The sequence below is a fragment of the Poecilia mexicana genome, unplaced genomic scaffold, assembly GCF_051168715.1.
Source record: "Poecilia mexicana isolate PSO_F unplaced genomic scaffold, ASM5116871v1 scaffold_20, whole genome shotgun sequence".
Classification (NCBI taxonomy): domain Eukaryota; kingdom Metazoa; phylum Chordata; class Actinopteri; order Cyprinodontiformes; family Poeciliidae; genus Poecilia; species Poecilia mexicana.
This window is the reverse complement of record NW_028263389.1, coordinates 3,180,691-3,197,797: the sequence shown is the minus strand read 5'-3', so window position 1 is coordinate 3,197,797 and position 17,107 is coordinate 3,180,691. Positions and strand designations below refer to the sequence as shown.

The window sequence follows — 17,107 nt, the reverse complement described above, 5'->3', positions numbered from 1 at the left end:
TAATTGGCTGCCTGGAGACGATCGCTTCAGGCTGAAGAATTAGTGTGCACGAGAGCTACCAACACATAGAGAGACAGAGAACAGAGGTAGAGATCACAGTAACATCACAAAGAGTTTGGGGAATGAGCCTCCTCCCTTTGACTTTGGCCATCCTGTATGCAAGACTCAGACCCAGACTAACCTCTTACCACTCTAGATGATCTTGGACATCGACCCCTTTGGTTAAAGATGAAGTTCTTTCTGTACATAAGTTGCATCTCTGCGGGGGTTTCAGTTGATTTCCATCAAAAAAACAAAAAGTTAAGCACATTTTCCTGTTCCTCTCTCGTCTCTCAGAGTACCCCTGCTCCGGCATGCTGGGCATGGTGTCGGGCCTGATCACAGACAACCAGATCACGGCGTCCTCTCACACCGACCGGAGCTGGGTGCCCGAGAACGCCCGCCTTCTCACCAGCAGGACCGGGTGGACGCTGCTGCCCCAGCCGCAGCCCTTCACCAATGAGTGGCTGCAGGTGGATCTCGGTGAAGAGAAGCTGGTGAAGGGGTTCATCATCCAGGGAGGGAAATACCGTGAGAACAAGGTCTTCATGAAGAAGTTCCGCCTCGGGTACAGCAACAACGGCTCTGACTGGAGGGTGGTGTCTGACACCAGTGGAAATAAACCAAAGGTAGGTTCGGGTGGGGTGGGTATAAGAAACCGATTGGACATTTGTTTAGTTCTGAAGAGATCAGAGAAGCATATTCCTTACCAAAAAATCTGTCATTTTGTAGAAGGTACCACTTGAACTGATGAGGGTGAAGGATGAAGCATTCATAGCTTTTTATGTGGCCCTCTGGACACCAGAAGCTTCAAGTTAACAGTTGTGTGCTTAAATATCTTAAATAATATTGTATCAATCAAACCGAAGCAACTTTTTCCTGTAAACTGCCAAATTACATCAGTCACTCCAATTTTTTTCCCAACTCGCAATTGTAGAAATGAACGCAAAATCAACATATCCCTGCGTATGGCATATTTGTGAATTTATTGCACATTTTCTGCAGATATGTGATAAGTGATACTTTTCACCTCAGTGCTGCCTCAGCCTGCCGTGACGTCAAGCTGTAGTCCATGATCGATGCGCCGAGTAACAAAAAGTCACATTTACCGTCATGGATCAGCACAAATATTGCAGTTCTTTACAAATATTTCTATATCAGCACACACACAAAAATCACAAAAAACAATCGCAAAATCCAGGAGTCTGATCAGTGAGAAAAGATTTTGTATTTATTAATATTGCAACAATTTGTAACTTGATTTTATCAGTACATTCTAGCAAATCTGCCTCTTTGAAAACATTCATAATCTTAATGTGACTCAAAATGAAAATACGTTTGATAGCACTGAGATATGGGATTCCAGATGCAACAGACTAAAATGGGAGCCGTTCTTAGGGTGGCTGGGCTCAGCTGTAGAGATAATTAACCTACATTTGGAGGTTTTCCAGACATGTTCAACCTAGAAGTGAAGTGGGGGGGAGGGAGGAACCTTCTGGCCTGGGAACAAGCAGGAATCCCTGGGAATCAGCTGAAGTGTCATTGGGGAGAAGGATATTCCCACCTGGACCTGTTACCCTTACAACCTGATCTTAGATTAAACAACAGATGATGGATGGCTGGCGAAGCGGCCAGGTGGATCAGTGACAAACATTTAACCCTCAGAGTGTGAATGCTCCATCAATGCTATGGAAGCCTATAGTTTGATTGGACAAATCATCTGCTAGAACCAAGTTGCTTAAGAACTTTAGATAATGTATTAGGGGCAATATATTGTTAAATTGACATTTTTGAGTTTTACAACATGTCATGATGTTATTCACTCATCAAAAACATACCTAGAATGTTGCCTAGATTATTTTATGCATGTTTGAGAAATCCTTTAATCTCCCATGGCAACCATTCAGCTGTGCAAAACACCTGGGTGGACCTAGCCCCGCCTTCAAGAAGAAGTTCCTCCCCAGAGCTGCAGTTTTCAAGCTTCCAAGTCTCCACAGCATGTAAAGCAGACTTCCCTTGTGACTCCCCCACTCTGCTCCTTCAGACTAGCCAGCAGCAATTAGCAAACACTTGGTGGTTGAGCTCATTATACGAGTTACTTCTCAGTGAAACCCTGGTAAGAATATTGTTAAAGGGTTTATAGAGGAGTCATGCTGTGATGACTTCTTGGAGGTGGAGCTTCAGAAAGAGAAGGAGTTTCTTAAAGAGACAGAAGCTCAATTTCAAGGTGTTGCATACAAAGTAAATTTTTAAAGTCATATTTAATATATACAGCATTTTTCTAACAACTGAAGTTATCATAGTTACTTGATTGTGCAATAAAATGGCACTATATGCCTGGGAAACACATAGCACCGCCCCTTTAAAAGTCCATATTTCTGTCAAGGCAACAAATTAAAATAGATGGTTTGTTTTCTGACCCGATTTAAAGGTGCTTCTGAAAACATCTCGGATAATTCTGTACATTGTTTCTGATTATGATGAATTTGGTCCACTTTCGCCAGAACGTCGCACCTGCCAGTTGTGAGTAATAAAGCAGTCACAGCGAGTCAATCTCGGCTGTGCTTTTGAATCACATTAAAATAAACATCGCAATCCCAAGTTCCCACACGCCGCTTGGCATTACATGTGAGTCACACTCTTCAGGTCTGTCAGGGGACAGTAAGAACCTACTTGGAGAGGAAGAACTGAGCAAATGACCAAAGATTTATCTGCCAGCTTTGCTGCATCCACAGAACACACACTCCACTTATGGCACGATGTATCATGCACACATCATGCTCTCATAAAGAGCCACATACTTTTCCAAGAGGAGCTGCAACACCCTGTCCCCAATTACAATTGTCCCTGACAGGGCATAAATCTCATCCAGATGGGCTGATGGTTGATTTATGATGGGTGCAGGAGAGATCCATACCCCCGACTGTCCTAGTTAGCTGCCTTTCTTACCTCGCCAGAGAGGTACCCAAGCATCTAAAGCGCACCAGGCTGTCTCACGTGATCACCCTCATTAATCCACTTCCATCAGTCCTCTACCTTTCTCTTTCCTTGCTCCTAAATCCTACATCTCCCACTTTCCCCCCCTCCAACAGCCATTTCTTTGTTTGCAACAGAGTTCAGGGAGCTGAAAGTTGCTTTTTTGACAAAAAGGTCTGCATCATGCTGTTTTTTGGTTTTGTTTTGTTTTGTTTTCTTACCCTCTGTGTCACCCACGTATGCTGCGGTTTAGATGTCAGCAAGACCGCAGATTTGCTGATCGCCTTTTATTTCCCGCCAGTCTCCTGTTACTCTCCACCAAAGCCAGCACTCACCACCCACACGTATTACTGTAAAGTTCAGAATGCCGCAATAAGAATCCCAGAGAGCGTGCTCGGGGGTGTGTACAGCATATTACATGTTGTACCTACTGTTCTCTCTCTCTCTTTCTTTTTTTTTCTGTCCCAGATATTTGAAGGTAACAGTAATTACGACACTCCTGAGCTGAGGACAGTGGAGCCCCTGCTGACCCGTTTCATCAGAATTTATCCAGAGAGGGCCACTCCTGCTGGGATGGGCCTGCGCCTGGAGCTCCTCGGCTGCGAGATTGAAGGTAAACATGAGCAACACACACAAAAAAAAACGAATAAGAATCTTGTTTGATCTTAGTGGTGGGCAATATGGGCTTAAAGTTTTTCATCACGATATTTGATGGAACTATTGTGATAACGATAAAAGTGACGATAACATATTTACCAGATCTTTCTTGGATAACTGTATGACAGCAGTTATGACCCCACAAACACAAATAAGGACCTTGAAAATAACTTCCATTAGTTATGTGCATCTACAGGACACCAGTCACATAAGGAAGTGTGATTTGCATCACTAAACTGTCATTGAACAAAACAGTGGAAAAAATAGCAAAACCATCAATCTGGACAGTTTTACGGGGTTTAAACTTCAAAAATTGATATTGATAAATCAAAATTCTTATCGTGATAAGAAATTTATTATCATAAATAATGAAGTGATGAAATATCCAAAGGTTGCAAGCATGATATAAAAAGAAAAAAACACTTTTTCAATATTATTTGATAGAAAATGAGACCGAGCTCTTCTTGGTTTTCGGTCTGATAGGATTAGCAAAATTATTTCCTCAACGAGAGAAAAAATTTCCTCAAATTCTGAAATTTACATAAACTGAGGATACTTTGCCTACGTAGACAAAGAGGTCATTGGGTTTGTAAACCTTTAATAATTAATAACATCTGACTTAAGGCAACACACTGCTCCCTTGCGTGATATTGTGGAAACTAAAACAGGAATCAATCGAGGCGTCAGGAAGAGAGTTGCACAGATTGGCACGTGTCACTAAATAGATGGCATCTTGATGAAAGAATGTTATGTGGAAATGTTGAAGAACACAGGAAGTTAATGTTTGGGTATAAATGGGTCTTCCAAATCCAAATAGACACTATCCTAATGCATATCATCACTTAATTACAAAGTGGATTTAGGACGACAAACTCTGTGTTTTTGCAGTGGCCATCACCAAACCTCATTTCAGTTCTATAAAAATTAAATGAGCAGAGTTAATGTTTTTTTTGTTTTTTTTTTTTCAAATCACTTATTGAAATGTTGAACTCCTCAAGTGTGACCAGATGGGAGAGATTGGTGAGCTGAAAGAGGGAATCGACCAAAATTCCAACAAGTTATTGTGAGACCCCCAAAAAGTATTTAATTACCCTAAATACTAGGGAAATTAATGTGAACTTTAAAAAAAAATACTCTAAAACCACAAATAATATTTGGAAGCTCCAACTGACCCAAAGCAGGAACAGTTTATGGTTATGCATCTTCCTCACAGCGTATGTAAATACCTGGTTTTGGCTGGCTGCTGTGGGGGCCGGTGGGATTTCTTGGTGGCAAAGTGAAACCTTTTATCTTTGCCGTTGACAGCAGAAACAGGTTTAGCCGGCATAATCAAATTCTCTTTCCCAGCGGTCAGGTGAAAACCGGTGATTACTTTATCCAAAGCGATGACGTGAGTACAGTAGGGACATCTAGATAAGAGTTCTCACAGTCTGAGCATACAGTGTGTTACATCTCTTCGCGTGTGATGTGTCAGGCTCGGTGAGGTGAGCAATCTATCAACCAGACTAATAACATGACTAGACACAGCTTTCACGTCATCTCTTCACAACATCCCTGGTTATTTAATGATGGGCATGAAGGCTCCCTGTGTTCAGCACACAGCTGTCCAGCTCATGCTGTTTATTCCAACAAGGGACGGTTTGTCTTCTCTCCCTGTTACATCAAAGCTGCCCTCATGGCCGGCCACTTCTGGAGGGGATCAAATAAAAGCCCACCTGGCCTCCTCGGTTTGTTGCCGCCTGGCCCCCATCACCCTCTTCACAGCCCGTCCTCATCTTTGGTCTTTCAAAGGAGCCAGTGGACTTTGGTATATTTGAATTGATCCATATTGTTTCTATCTATTAGCGGTCTCTCTCTGGGAGCAGATGTAGAGTACTGTGCGACCGAGGGTTAGGGTTAGGCGACCGAGCTGACCTTTATTTCTTTCCGTCGATGTGAAAGGAGTCAGACTTGGTCTGAGGTTTTGCCCTGAGAGGGTTCTGACCCTTGGCTTTCCCAGACTTTATGAAGGTATTTCAAGGTTTTTTCTTTTAACGGCGCTCACCGCTAACTTGTTTTTCCATGTGGTTTTTTAAAGCCTCTTACAATGAGGCTTTAAAAAACCTCATTGTAACTCAACTTATGAGTTATCAATTCATAACTCAAGTAATGAATTGATATGGTGGCTGAAATTTAGCAAAGAGACTATTTTAGATCACATCACAGCTACTAAAAAAGTACCGTAACCATGGCTAAAGTTCAGTTATTTGTTTTGTCTCACTGCACCTTAACTTGACTCATCAAACTAACGATGAGAACTGTGGTGTTCCTGACGTATTTGAACCTTTTTACAAATCGACTGTGTTTAGCGTTGTCACTGCCTCATTAGGAGATTAAGAGTAGCAGGTTGAATTCAAGGCCACTTGTCACTTTGGTTCTCCAAGTCCTGAGTTGAGGTATTCTGTAAAAATGACTAGTGGGTCTTCACCAGAAGCATCACACCTAACAAACTGTTTCTAGCAGATAAACCATCTCATCCTGGTGCCACAATTTATTTATTTATTTTTTTAATCAAAAAACAAGATCTGTTTTGAAATTGTTGCATTTCCGTTAAGCAAATTTATTTTTCAAATGTCAAATTGTGCCATTGTGTAGTCAGTGGAGATGCAGATATTGTTCAGTTGATCAGCTATCTCAAGTTTTCAGGTAATTGAACATGTTTGTCTCTCCAGTATCTTTGATAGATTCAATTACACACATGTGATTTTTGCAACAGGTTGCAAAAATCAATCTGTTGCAACTACCCTGCTAGGTGAACACATCGCACTGGTTCATCTGTTTAGTTTGTAGTCTTATGATGAATGTACAACCTGGCTTAAAAACAGCATAAACTTATTTACTGTTCAAATAAAATCTTTAGAAAATCCTTGTAAACATTTTTATTTTAGAATATTATATATATATATATAAAAGAAGTGCTTTTTGTTGGAAACAAAATTTAATGAAATGAGGAGCAACACTTTTGTGCAGTTGTGTAGCACAGAAAGCGCCTAGTGGTATAGTCGTGGATTTACATATTGGATTTCAGGGCAGTCCATTCTGTCATAAACCTGATGGACTCCCAGCAGGAGCATCAGACAGATGATAATGCTTGTTTTCACAGTTAATGCCAAAAACAGACAGACTCATAGAGACGGATGCACTCACAGCAACCGCAAGTACCTCGCCAAGGTTGTGGTTAACAGGACAACGTATACAATTACACACATACACAGGGCCTGTCTGTCTCTGCAAGCGTGTGCCAGAGTGTGTGCGTGCGTGTGATCAGTAAGAGCCACAGCAGGAGGGCTAAGTCTTCATTTCTGTAAGAGGGTTTCCTAACGCAGCACTGACCCCATCCCTGACCCCACCCCTGACCTCTCCCACCCTGAATCTGACAGGGGCTGATCAGCCTCATATTTCATCGAGCGGAGGCCGAGAGCAGGAGGATCGGCTCGCGTGCACAGACGCCACACACACTTTCTCCCCCCCCCCCCATTTGTCTATGCCTCTTCCCTGCTCCACCTCTCTCCTCGTTCTCTTTCCTCCCTCTGCTCTGGGGAAGCCCGATCATTACTCATACCGTATAAAAACTTACAAATGCACGCTCACACCGCAGGACGGCTGCGCGGCAGCGGAGCGTGGAGTGGATCTTGGGCCTTACCCACATCGAAGTGATTCAGGGCTGTAATGATAGGCCATGGTTGCCCTGCCTATGTAGCCATTTGGATGTCTTTTTTTTTTTTTTTTTTTGCATCTTGTAGTTTCAACTGCTCAAGCATCATGCACTAACTTCAAGGCTGTATTTATACACCCACACCTCTTCAACTTGATAAAAGGAGCATTACTAGCAGCTCCAGCTGAAGAAAAAAAAAAACAAAGAATAAAAACTGACATTGAAAGCCAGTATGTAGCTGTGGTTGGGGTACTTACACATATTTAATTTTTATTTTCTTTAGCTTTCTTTTTTAACCACAAAGACCAATCTATCATATAAACATCTAAAAGTTGCAGGACCCCGGCCCTGGAGGTCTGGGTCGGAGGACCTCTGTTCTCCAACACCATGACAGAAAATCTTACTGAGTTATTCCACAGTAGATGCGTTTCCTTTTCAAATGTGTGGAAAACTTTGTCAATATTCCGCTGCTATTGATAAAAAAAAACACAATTTCTCAGTTGCGGTGTTTCCATTAAGTAAGAAACACAATTAAAATCACACATGAATAATTTTGTTCACACGATATGTCATCATCCTCCGCCTACTTCCTGTTGTTTCCATTGCAGTTTTGCAAAACTAATAAATTTTGATACGGCCAAAAAAAAAAAAAAAAAAACTTATCCTACTGCCAAAACTTTTTATCAAAAGATAAGTTTTTTTTTTAATTGGCATGTTTGCATTAAGTTAATTTATTTTTGAACTGTCAAAATGGGCAACTATTCGGTCAATGTAAATGCAGCTGCTTTTACAATAACATGATAATGCTGTTTTACAGGTATCTGGCCAACAATTACGTAGAAAGCCTAAATGGTTCAAAACAGGCTGAAAAATGGGACCCGCATGTTCAAGAGTGATCACATCTTATTTTAAAGCTAATCAGGAATTAATGTTGAATCTGCATTTTTTTAATATTGTTTATTGAGTTAAACGACTCAGATCAAAATTAAAACCGGGGACTTTTAAACACGACGATCATTGCATGCAGATTTCTTGTTATTTCCTGATAAAAGTGAGCGCAATACTTTCCTTTGACCCCCAGTCACATATGCATAAGGTCAGACTCATCAACATCCAGCCTCCTCACCAATACCGGTTTGGCTCAGAAATCCAGTCAGTGCTGATTGCTGTCTCCCCTCACTCTTTGTCTTCCAGCGCCGACATTCCCCCCGACCACTCCGGCCCCGAGCACCACCCCTTCGGACGAGTGTGACGATGACCAGGCGAGCTGCCACAGCGGCACAGGTGATGACTACGACGTGACAGGTGCTAACATCGCCTTCATGAGACTGCGTCCAAACTCCCCCCCATCACCCTCCCGTTGCCCCCCACCCCACCCCCCCGCTTCTCTTACTCTGTTTCTGACTCTGCTTCCTGTCTTCCTCCCCCCATCTACGCAATGCCACCGAGTTCTCTTAGTGTAGCCAATCTGGCATCTCCCGTGCACGCTTGCCAGCATGCATGCATGCGTCTATATGTGAGCTGGCACTGATAGATACAGCTCTAATTAGTTGCACCTTTAGTTCCCACCTCCCTCGTCAGTCTTCCTATTCCCCCCCGACCCCCCTCGTGGAAACTCACGGGGGACACACCGATCCACACACACCTGTCTCTGCGTCTCTGCAGCAGAGCTCTGCCTCTTTCTGTCATTAGCTCTCTCATATGCGTTGTCCTCTTGGCCTCCTTTCCCACTAACCCAGTAACTCAATGAGCCTGCACCGCCGCTGGTGCTCTCCATTAACCAGCAGTCTCCAATGAGGAGCATGGCACTGTCTCAGTCATAGGCGACGATAGTTGATGAAAAGGGTGTACTGAAGGAAATGAATGGAAAGTGGCATGAAGTGATCAGCTCAATCTGGCATGAATGCAGACGATGTCTGAGAAGGGAATCAACCTGCCAACAATGCTAACTGTGCTGCTGCTCCATCTTGTGACAGGTGGCACCACAATGCCAGAGACCACAACTTTAAAAGTGGACCCCATTCCAGGTAAGTTTCTAAAGTTTTGTAGGATTTGTTCTTGTTTACCTGCTGAGTTTTAATTTTAAACCACAAGAAGCAGACCAAAGGTAATGAATGCCATCGCCAGGCAGGTCCCTCTTCTGCTCTGGCGTTGGTCTGTTATTAAGGCTGATGATATGGCCCAGAGAGGCTCCTGCTGACGGGGTGAGAGGGATTGCACGACGTGAAGCTAGCTGATGATTAGCACCGGTGCTCCGCTGCTGCCTCCTCAGCATAATCACTAATCACCGGGCCGACACTGACGCACGCAAAAAAAAAGGAGCTGGCGCGAAGAGCAGGGAAGCACGATGCAGATGACCGGAGGAAATTAGGTGGACTCTGGGGCCACTTCCCCAGCCAAGCACACATAGCAGTGTCTCCTATAGCGAGGCTGATGAGGCAGCAGCCAGCTGGGAGAAAGCACCCCAGTCTGACCTTGGCTAATGGTCCGTAGGCTCCACCCATCCCCATTTACTCAGTCAGCTGGCTTTATGGTCTGTCTGCAGTCTGCTGGGGCAGTGGCTATCCTAATGGAGAAAAGTGACATGTATTGTGTGTTTGCCTTAAACTCAGCCTTGTGTCTTAGAGAAAATGCACGGCGATTTAGGAGAATTAACTCGTTTTATGAGTGTATGTTGCCTCACAAAAAGTCTTTGATCACCTTGAGCTTTTTACTGTTTTGTTTCGGTACTTTATGTCCACTTGTGTTTGATTTAATGTAGCAATAAAAACAGGTGTTTGTTAACAAAGGGCACTGTCGAGATCCAGGAACAGCAGACAGGTCAGGGATAAAGCTGTGGAAAACTGGAAAACAACACGCCAAAGTTTGGACATTTCCCGTAGCACTGTCTATCGCATGAAGATGGAAAAAGTACGGCACAACAGCAAACCTCCTAAGACGTGGCCGTCCACTTAAAGTGAAAGGATGCAGAAAGAGCACATTAATCATGCAAGCAGCCAAGAGATCCATAGATCAGGTGGGGAAATCTGTTGACAGGACGGCTATTAGTCTTGCACTCCGCTGATACGACTTTATGAAAGAGTATCAGGAAGCAAAGCCATTGTTAAATAACCAAATAAAGAAGTCCTGTCTGCAGTTTACCACAGACATTGAAAGGGATAAACCAAGGTGCCTGGGCCTGGCAAGATGAGAAAATAGTTTTTATGTTTGGCCTACATGCAAAAACACTGCTGAACACTCCATCCATGCATCAAAGGCCATAAATAGTCAGAAGTACAGTGCAATAATTTAGCCTGAAGCATATTCATATCCCAGAATAGCCCATGTAGAGACCAGACCAAAATGTCCTGATGTTCTCAAATTCTCTCCATCCATGGATTCATTTCAAAGTATTTTGGAAAGAAGCAACTTATTGGGTTTATGTCCCGCCTTGTGTCGGTCTATCACACAACACCCCAATAGCATAAACAGTCATCTGTAGTTGTAAAAAGTTGAAAGTGTATGAATACTTTTGCAAGCCACTGCAGCTAATGAATGAGAATATCTGGGTTTCTTTTTTTCCTATTTTGGATTCAATGAACCTTCTATCTCAGGGTAAAGACATTCCATGTCAGTAGAATCGAGCCATACATGTGTTCATGTTTATGTGTCCTCAGTCTGTGTGGTGCATGTCTCCTATGTATCCTAATCTCCGAGGATCTAGTTTCCATTGGTACTGAGCAGGAAAACGTCTCCTTTTCTTTTAATGAAATGCCCAAATGCGTCATGTGGCTGCTCATCTTATCCAGGGCTTGTTGGCCGCCTCAGTCAAAGCCTTCCAATAGTGGAATAAAAAAAAGAAAGTCTAACGCCTTTTAATTGGGAGTGGGATTTATATATGTGAACGTGGCTTGGAGTCTGTAATGTGGTTCCACATGAGAATTCCAGCCTTTGTGCTTAATGGGTAAATAGAGTCATAGCCTGCAGAAGCTAGTTAAACCCTCGCCGTTATTAAAGGGAATATTGGCTCATATATTTTGTCACTTGGAAGGCAGTCTCATTATATCTTCGAAGGCATCTCCTGCTGGAGCTTAAAACCATGCCTAACATCCCAAACATCCCTCTCCTGTGTGTTGATTGGAAGTCTTTCTTTGTCCAAAAGCTCTCGCACGTTTTCTGGCCTCTGCGGAGGCTGCTCCGGCACGCCGTAGGTCCGTGGGGGACCGCGCAGTTGGAACGGCGCCTCGGCGCTGCCGTCTTGAAATCTCAAGTCCCCACTCTCATTAAAATCCTCATCTCTCAGCGGGATGCTCTGAATGTCTCTTTCTAAGCTGTGTCCAGACCTTGTCGTCTCCATCCCCCCGTCATTGTTTGGCGTGTGTTCCCAGCATGCCTCCCCGTCTGTTCCCTACTCAACCCTGTTACGTTCATTAAGAGATATCATTAAGCGCAGTCGTGATAAAAGGACGGTGTGATGTCTTCACCAACACTTCTCTCTGTCTCGTGTCACATTTTGATTTCATTTTCCAACTTTTGCCTCACCAACAAGTGGGACCTGAGTCTTTCGTTCTACAGTGATCTGCTGCCCTCTAGAGTTTGTAGAGTAGGATGTTCTTGATTGTAGCCCGTGGTCAAATCATGACTACAGGCTACAAACCTTTCAATAATTGTCTGGATTCCAGCTGAAGCAATTGACATTTCTCCTTTTGTAATAAAATGAGATCTCTCAATAAAGCTAGACCTGTCTTCAACTTGCTTTCAGCCTTTCTGTGGTTTGCCTGCGACTTCGGTTGGCCCAATGATCCCTCCTTCTGCCGCTGGACTTCAGAGGACACTGGCTCCAGGTGGCAGATCCAGTCCAGCGGCACCCCAACTCTCAACACCGGCCCCAACATGGACCACACAGGTGAGTACCTCAATCTGTTGGCCTACATAGAAAAGAAACTTTTCACCCATTTCTACCCCAAGGTAAACTAATTTTAACTATCCAACAGGGGGGTCAGGAAACTTCATTTATACACTAGCGACAGGTCTCCAGGAGAGCGAAGTGGCTCGACTAGTGAGTCCCATGGTCAGCTCTGAGGACTCCGACCTGTGTGTGTCCTTTTGGTACCACATGCACGGGTCGCACATCGGAACACTGCATATCAAACAGCGCGAGCAGACTGAGGAAGGAACTGCCGACATCCTGCTCTGGACGGTCAGTGGTCACCAAGGGAATCGGTGGAGGGAAGGGCGTGTCCTTGTCCCGCGGATCAGCAAACCCTATCAGGTCAGTGTCTCGTCAATTGACCTACTTTTTTCTCTCTGAAACTTGAACATCGGATTGACTTTAACTGTATATGCTTTTATTTCAAAGGTGGTGATTGAGGGTCTTGTGCAGAGGAAGAGTTGGGGAGACATCGCTGTGGATGACATTAAGGTTCTCGACGGGCTTGGCAAATCAGACTGTGAAGGTGAGGATCACAGTCCAGTTCTTGTGTTCGTGCTATTCTGGAAGACGTTCCCTGAAGTACTGGATTAATCTGTAATTTCTTGTTTTTATAGATCCTGATGTGCCCACTGAGCCAATGCTACCGGAGGACAATAACAACGAAATTTGTAAGCCATTTCAAATGGAGTTTTAATAGTTGATATTTAGAGTGCACTGATAAACCAGCCCTAGTTTCTGTAATTTTGGAAGCTCATTGATCGGCCAATTCTTACATGTGAAATTAAGTCTTGTCCACTGATTTTATCAGCCTCAGTAAAGGTCTAAAAATCAACCACGGTCCTCTTTTGCGCTGCTGTGAGAGAGGTTTGAGTGACACTAAGTCATGTCTGAACATTTGTAGTTAACAGTTTTCACCACATTATTGCCAACTCAGCAACTTTCTTACTATATTTAGCAACATTTCAGACAAAAAAATCCATGTCAGCCAAAATTATAATCTGAAGGTCAGACTTTATGTAAGTCTTAATTGGTGGTCGGCCAGAAAATTGCAATTGGTGCACCCCTACTCTGAATACATATGTATGCTTTACCTTTGAGATCTTTATTTGTAAAATTTTGAAAAATTTTCCTTCCACTTAGCAGATTTGCATTACTTTTGTTCTCCTGGTCTAGAACTAACATATTGGGTTTCATGGATCTGACATGACATAATGTGAAGAAGTTCATGAAGTATGGATAGGCTTTCTCTGAATTTGTCACATTCCTCTGTTTCTGCTCTCTCTCCTTCAGTTGAGGTTGAGGACATCACCGACTATCCAGACCTGGTAGAAACTAACCAGATCAGCGGCGCTGGAAACATGCTGAAAACTCTCAATCCCATCCTCATCACCATCATCGCCATGTCGGCCCTGGGGGTTTTCCTGGGGGCCATCTGCGGCGTGGTCCTGTACTGCGCTTGCTCGCACGGCGGGATGTCGGAGAGGAACTTATCGGCCCTGGAGAACTATAACTTTGAGTTGGTGGACGGCGTCAAGCTAAAAAAGGACAAACTCAATGTACAGAACTCATACTCAGAGGCATGAGATGGGTCAGGCTGCTGTCACAAGACTAAAAGACAGAGCAGCACTCGCACAAAAAGAAAAAGAAGGAAAAAAAGAAACATCTCTAGGCATATTTTGTATGCCGGCCCCGTAAGCGGGCTCAACAGAACTGCCAAACACCCTCCGCTCAACAGATGAGGGTTAGGGTTCAGGAAACCAGTGGGAGGTTTGGACTGATCCACGCTTTTTTTCTCAGGAGCTGCAGTAAAAAGAACCTACCAGTAGGGGACACTGTGTACAAATAAATAAATAAAAATACAGGAAAAAAAAATCAAACAAAAAAAGTATGTACAGATGATTTAGATGATATTATAATTTTGTATTTTGATTTTCATTCATTTCTACAATCGGATGCTGGTGTTGAGACCAATTTATTAATAATGTTTAAAGTATTTATCAGTTTTGGCGGGGTGAGAAATGTGATGGGGGAGGTTTTGTTTGTAGAATCAGTTCATGAAAGCTGTTGTTTCTCTTCACGCTTTGAAAGAGACGTATCCAAACCCTTAAAGAACCATATCCTGACGAAACTGTACATTTTGCCACTGCAGGGTGGCGTAACGAGCGCGACCCCGATCCTTTCCCCCCTTGACCACCCTGCAGTTCGGGTCCCATTCACGTATGGTTCTGACAGTGCCTTTAGTACCTTTTGTTTGGCCTTTTCCGTTGAACTGAGTTCTCTTTTTAATTATATTAGGGTTAAGTTATAACGAAAGGAAACAGGGGCACATTACCTTACGAATTCCTGCGAAACAGGACTATAGTTTATTGCAGCGCTTTTTCTTTTGTTTTTTTGTTTTTCTGTCCAAGAAAAAAAAATACTTGTAAATAAGTTTTAATATATTTTATTGCCCTTTTTAAAGAAAGTAAAAAGAAAAAAAAAGCTGCAGTATCCCTTTTTTCCCCTCCATTAGTGTGAGTGAGTACGTTTGTGTATGTGTGTAAATACAATCTTTTGACTGTTTTGTGCAGAAGTGTGGCGTTGGCCGTAGATTCCGTTGCTCAGGCAAGCAAGACTGATTTTGTGCGTGTGTGACGCTAAATTTGTGCGTTGAAGCCATCTTTCATTTAAAAAAAAAAACACTCAAAGGATGGATGAATAAAAGGGTAAAACATGCACATGAAAAACATCCTCCATTGCTAATGTCTCATTTGACAAAATTAAAGGGTAAAATTAGACATGTCAAAAAATTATATATATATATATATATATATATATATATATATATATATATATATATATATATATGTCGACCAGCATACCAAAAGGAAAACCATCAACCAACGTTCTATTATTATTATTATTTTTTTTTTTTGTCTTTTATTGTCCCTCCAGCATCACTGTGGATGTTCACTGTCTGAACAATGCAGCTTGAATGCACTTTGTTGATAGGAAGCCGATTTTTTAAGAAGAGGAGCCGACCCACTCACTGAACGACGGTGCTATCGGTAGTTCAGCCGGACATGGACGTGTCTCGTGATAAACCCAGACGTGTAGCTGACGGGTCTCGCTTGGGCCTGCGAGAGTTTTATGCGTTTCACATGTAGCAGCCATAACGACGTGATGTCAGAGCCGATGTCATTGGAGCGGCACGGCGGGGGATCGAGTGGCATCACCTGAATCAGGTTATCTGGGAATCCCTCCGTGGCTTTACCAAAGGATTGTTGCCCCTAAACACACACACGCACACACACACACCTCTTGACTCCAGGGGCTTCTCACTAACAGAGAGTACAGCAAGAACACAGCTCATCATCAAGTGATCACCCTTCTGGCATGGAAGGGGAAACACAGGACACTTGTGGAAAATTGCAAAACCTGGCAAAGCGCTTTTTTTTCTAGGTCATTTCAATGTTTTAAAAAGTGTAAACTTTTACAATCTCAGTCGAGATGTTTGCAGATGGACGGATGAGACAATCCCACCATAACACATTCGGATGGTGAGAATCTCGAGGACACACACACACACACACACACACACGACGGGGCCTGCGAGCCCAACGATGAAACTCATCGGTTTGCCTCACCACCGACCGATCCAATCACGAACTTGATCAATTTTGTATCTAAGAAGGATGACGTCTTTTAAATCCATGTGCTTTGTATGTCGTGCCGTGTTGTACACACACACACACACACTCTTAGCTTCTTTTTTTCTTTTTTTTATCCCATTTCAAATCGGACGCCCCGCTCTCCTCAGTTTTCACTTTCAGAGGATGGAAGCTGAAGCAAGCTAAACTAAAAAAAAAAAAAAAAAAAAAAAAAAAGGATTCTGTAGCGTGGACTCGAAACCAACAATGTTGCACTGAGAAATATATTTAAGAGGTCTATGTGTTTATAGTGTTCATTTGCAAAAAAAAAAAAAAAAACGTCAAAGAGAAAAAAAACAACTTGTGCTCGTTTTTTTAAAGTAAAATTTTAGATGATCTGAAATGGATCCAAGATGTAAAAAAAAAGAGAAGTTTTCATTATTGAAAAGACAGAACAGATTTTTTAAAAGAAGGAACATCCCTCCCCTTACATGTACATGCCATGTCAGCGCTTCATTTTGTACTGTCATTCAGATTTTGTGCAGATTTCTTTGTTTTTTTTTGTTTGTTTTTTACAAGAAAAACGAGACTTTTATTTTCAATAATGCTTCTGTAATTTGCTGTTGTAGGAAAAAGAGTAATAAAACAGCAAAGGCCTTAAAAAGCATTGGGTATGACTGTGTTATGTACAGAATTCATCCATGACCTGGCAGCGAGGGGGTTAACAAGCGGCCCTTTTCAAGCACAACTTCTGTTTTGTTCATTTGAGTAACGTGATAGCGACGTCTGGGCCCACTCACTGTCTTACAACTGTCTGCTGTTAAAAGTACAGTAAAAACTCTGTTAAAGTGAAAAACATAAAACAACTTTAAGAGTTTTATACAAATTTTTTTTACCAGGTTATTTAAACCTATAAACTCAAAAAAACACCCCACAGATTCCACTCTGGTTTTATTTCATGAATGAGAGGTGCGATGAAAAAGCAAGAAACGGCTATAATTTGAAATAATTTTGTTCTTTATTAGTCTTTCACACAAGCTGTGCTTCCATTACAAGTGTGCACAAAACTGTGTCAATATTCAGCTAATGTCAGAAGACCACAACGCGGTGTTTCCATTTAACGAGTAACGCGAATGAAATCACCCGTGAATACGTTTCTTCACGTGATAAATCATTGAAAATCATATTACGCCATGACTC

General features: G+C 42.6%; 1 protein-coding gene across 4 annotated transcripts in view; it reads left to right on the top strand.

The window, feature by feature from the left end:
• Window positions 1–16,571, top strand: part of nrp1a (neuropilin 1a) — an 80,023-nt gene extending 63,452 nt beyond the window's left edge. For 3 of the 4 annotated variants that reach the window (XM_014999922.2, XM_014999924.2, XM_014999923.2), the window contains 9 exons: window positions 337–668; window positions 3,484–3,628; window positions 8,561–8,671; window positions 9,343–9,393; window positions 12,108–12,251; window positions 12,340–12,617; window positions 12,705–12,801; window positions 12,893–12,946; window positions 13,569–16,571. In XM_014999922.2, the coding sequence (XP_014855408.2) occupies window positions 337–668; window positions 3,484–3,628; window positions 8,561–8,671; window positions 9,343–9,393; window positions 12,108–12,251; window positions 12,340–12,617; window positions 12,705–12,801; window positions 12,893–12,946; window positions 13,569–13,861 (1,505 nt within the window). In that variant the 3' untranslated portion in view covers window positions 13,862–16,571. The remainder of the gene's footprint in view (window positions 1–336; window positions 669–3,483; window positions 3,629–8,560; window positions 8,672–9,342; window positions 9,394–12,107; window positions 12,252–12,339; window positions 12,618–12,704; window positions 12,802–12,892; window positions 12,947–13,568) is intronic. The other variant, XM_014999926.2, reaches the window with a different exon arrangement.
• The last annotated feature ends 536 nt before the right edge of the window (window positions 16,572–17,107 follow it).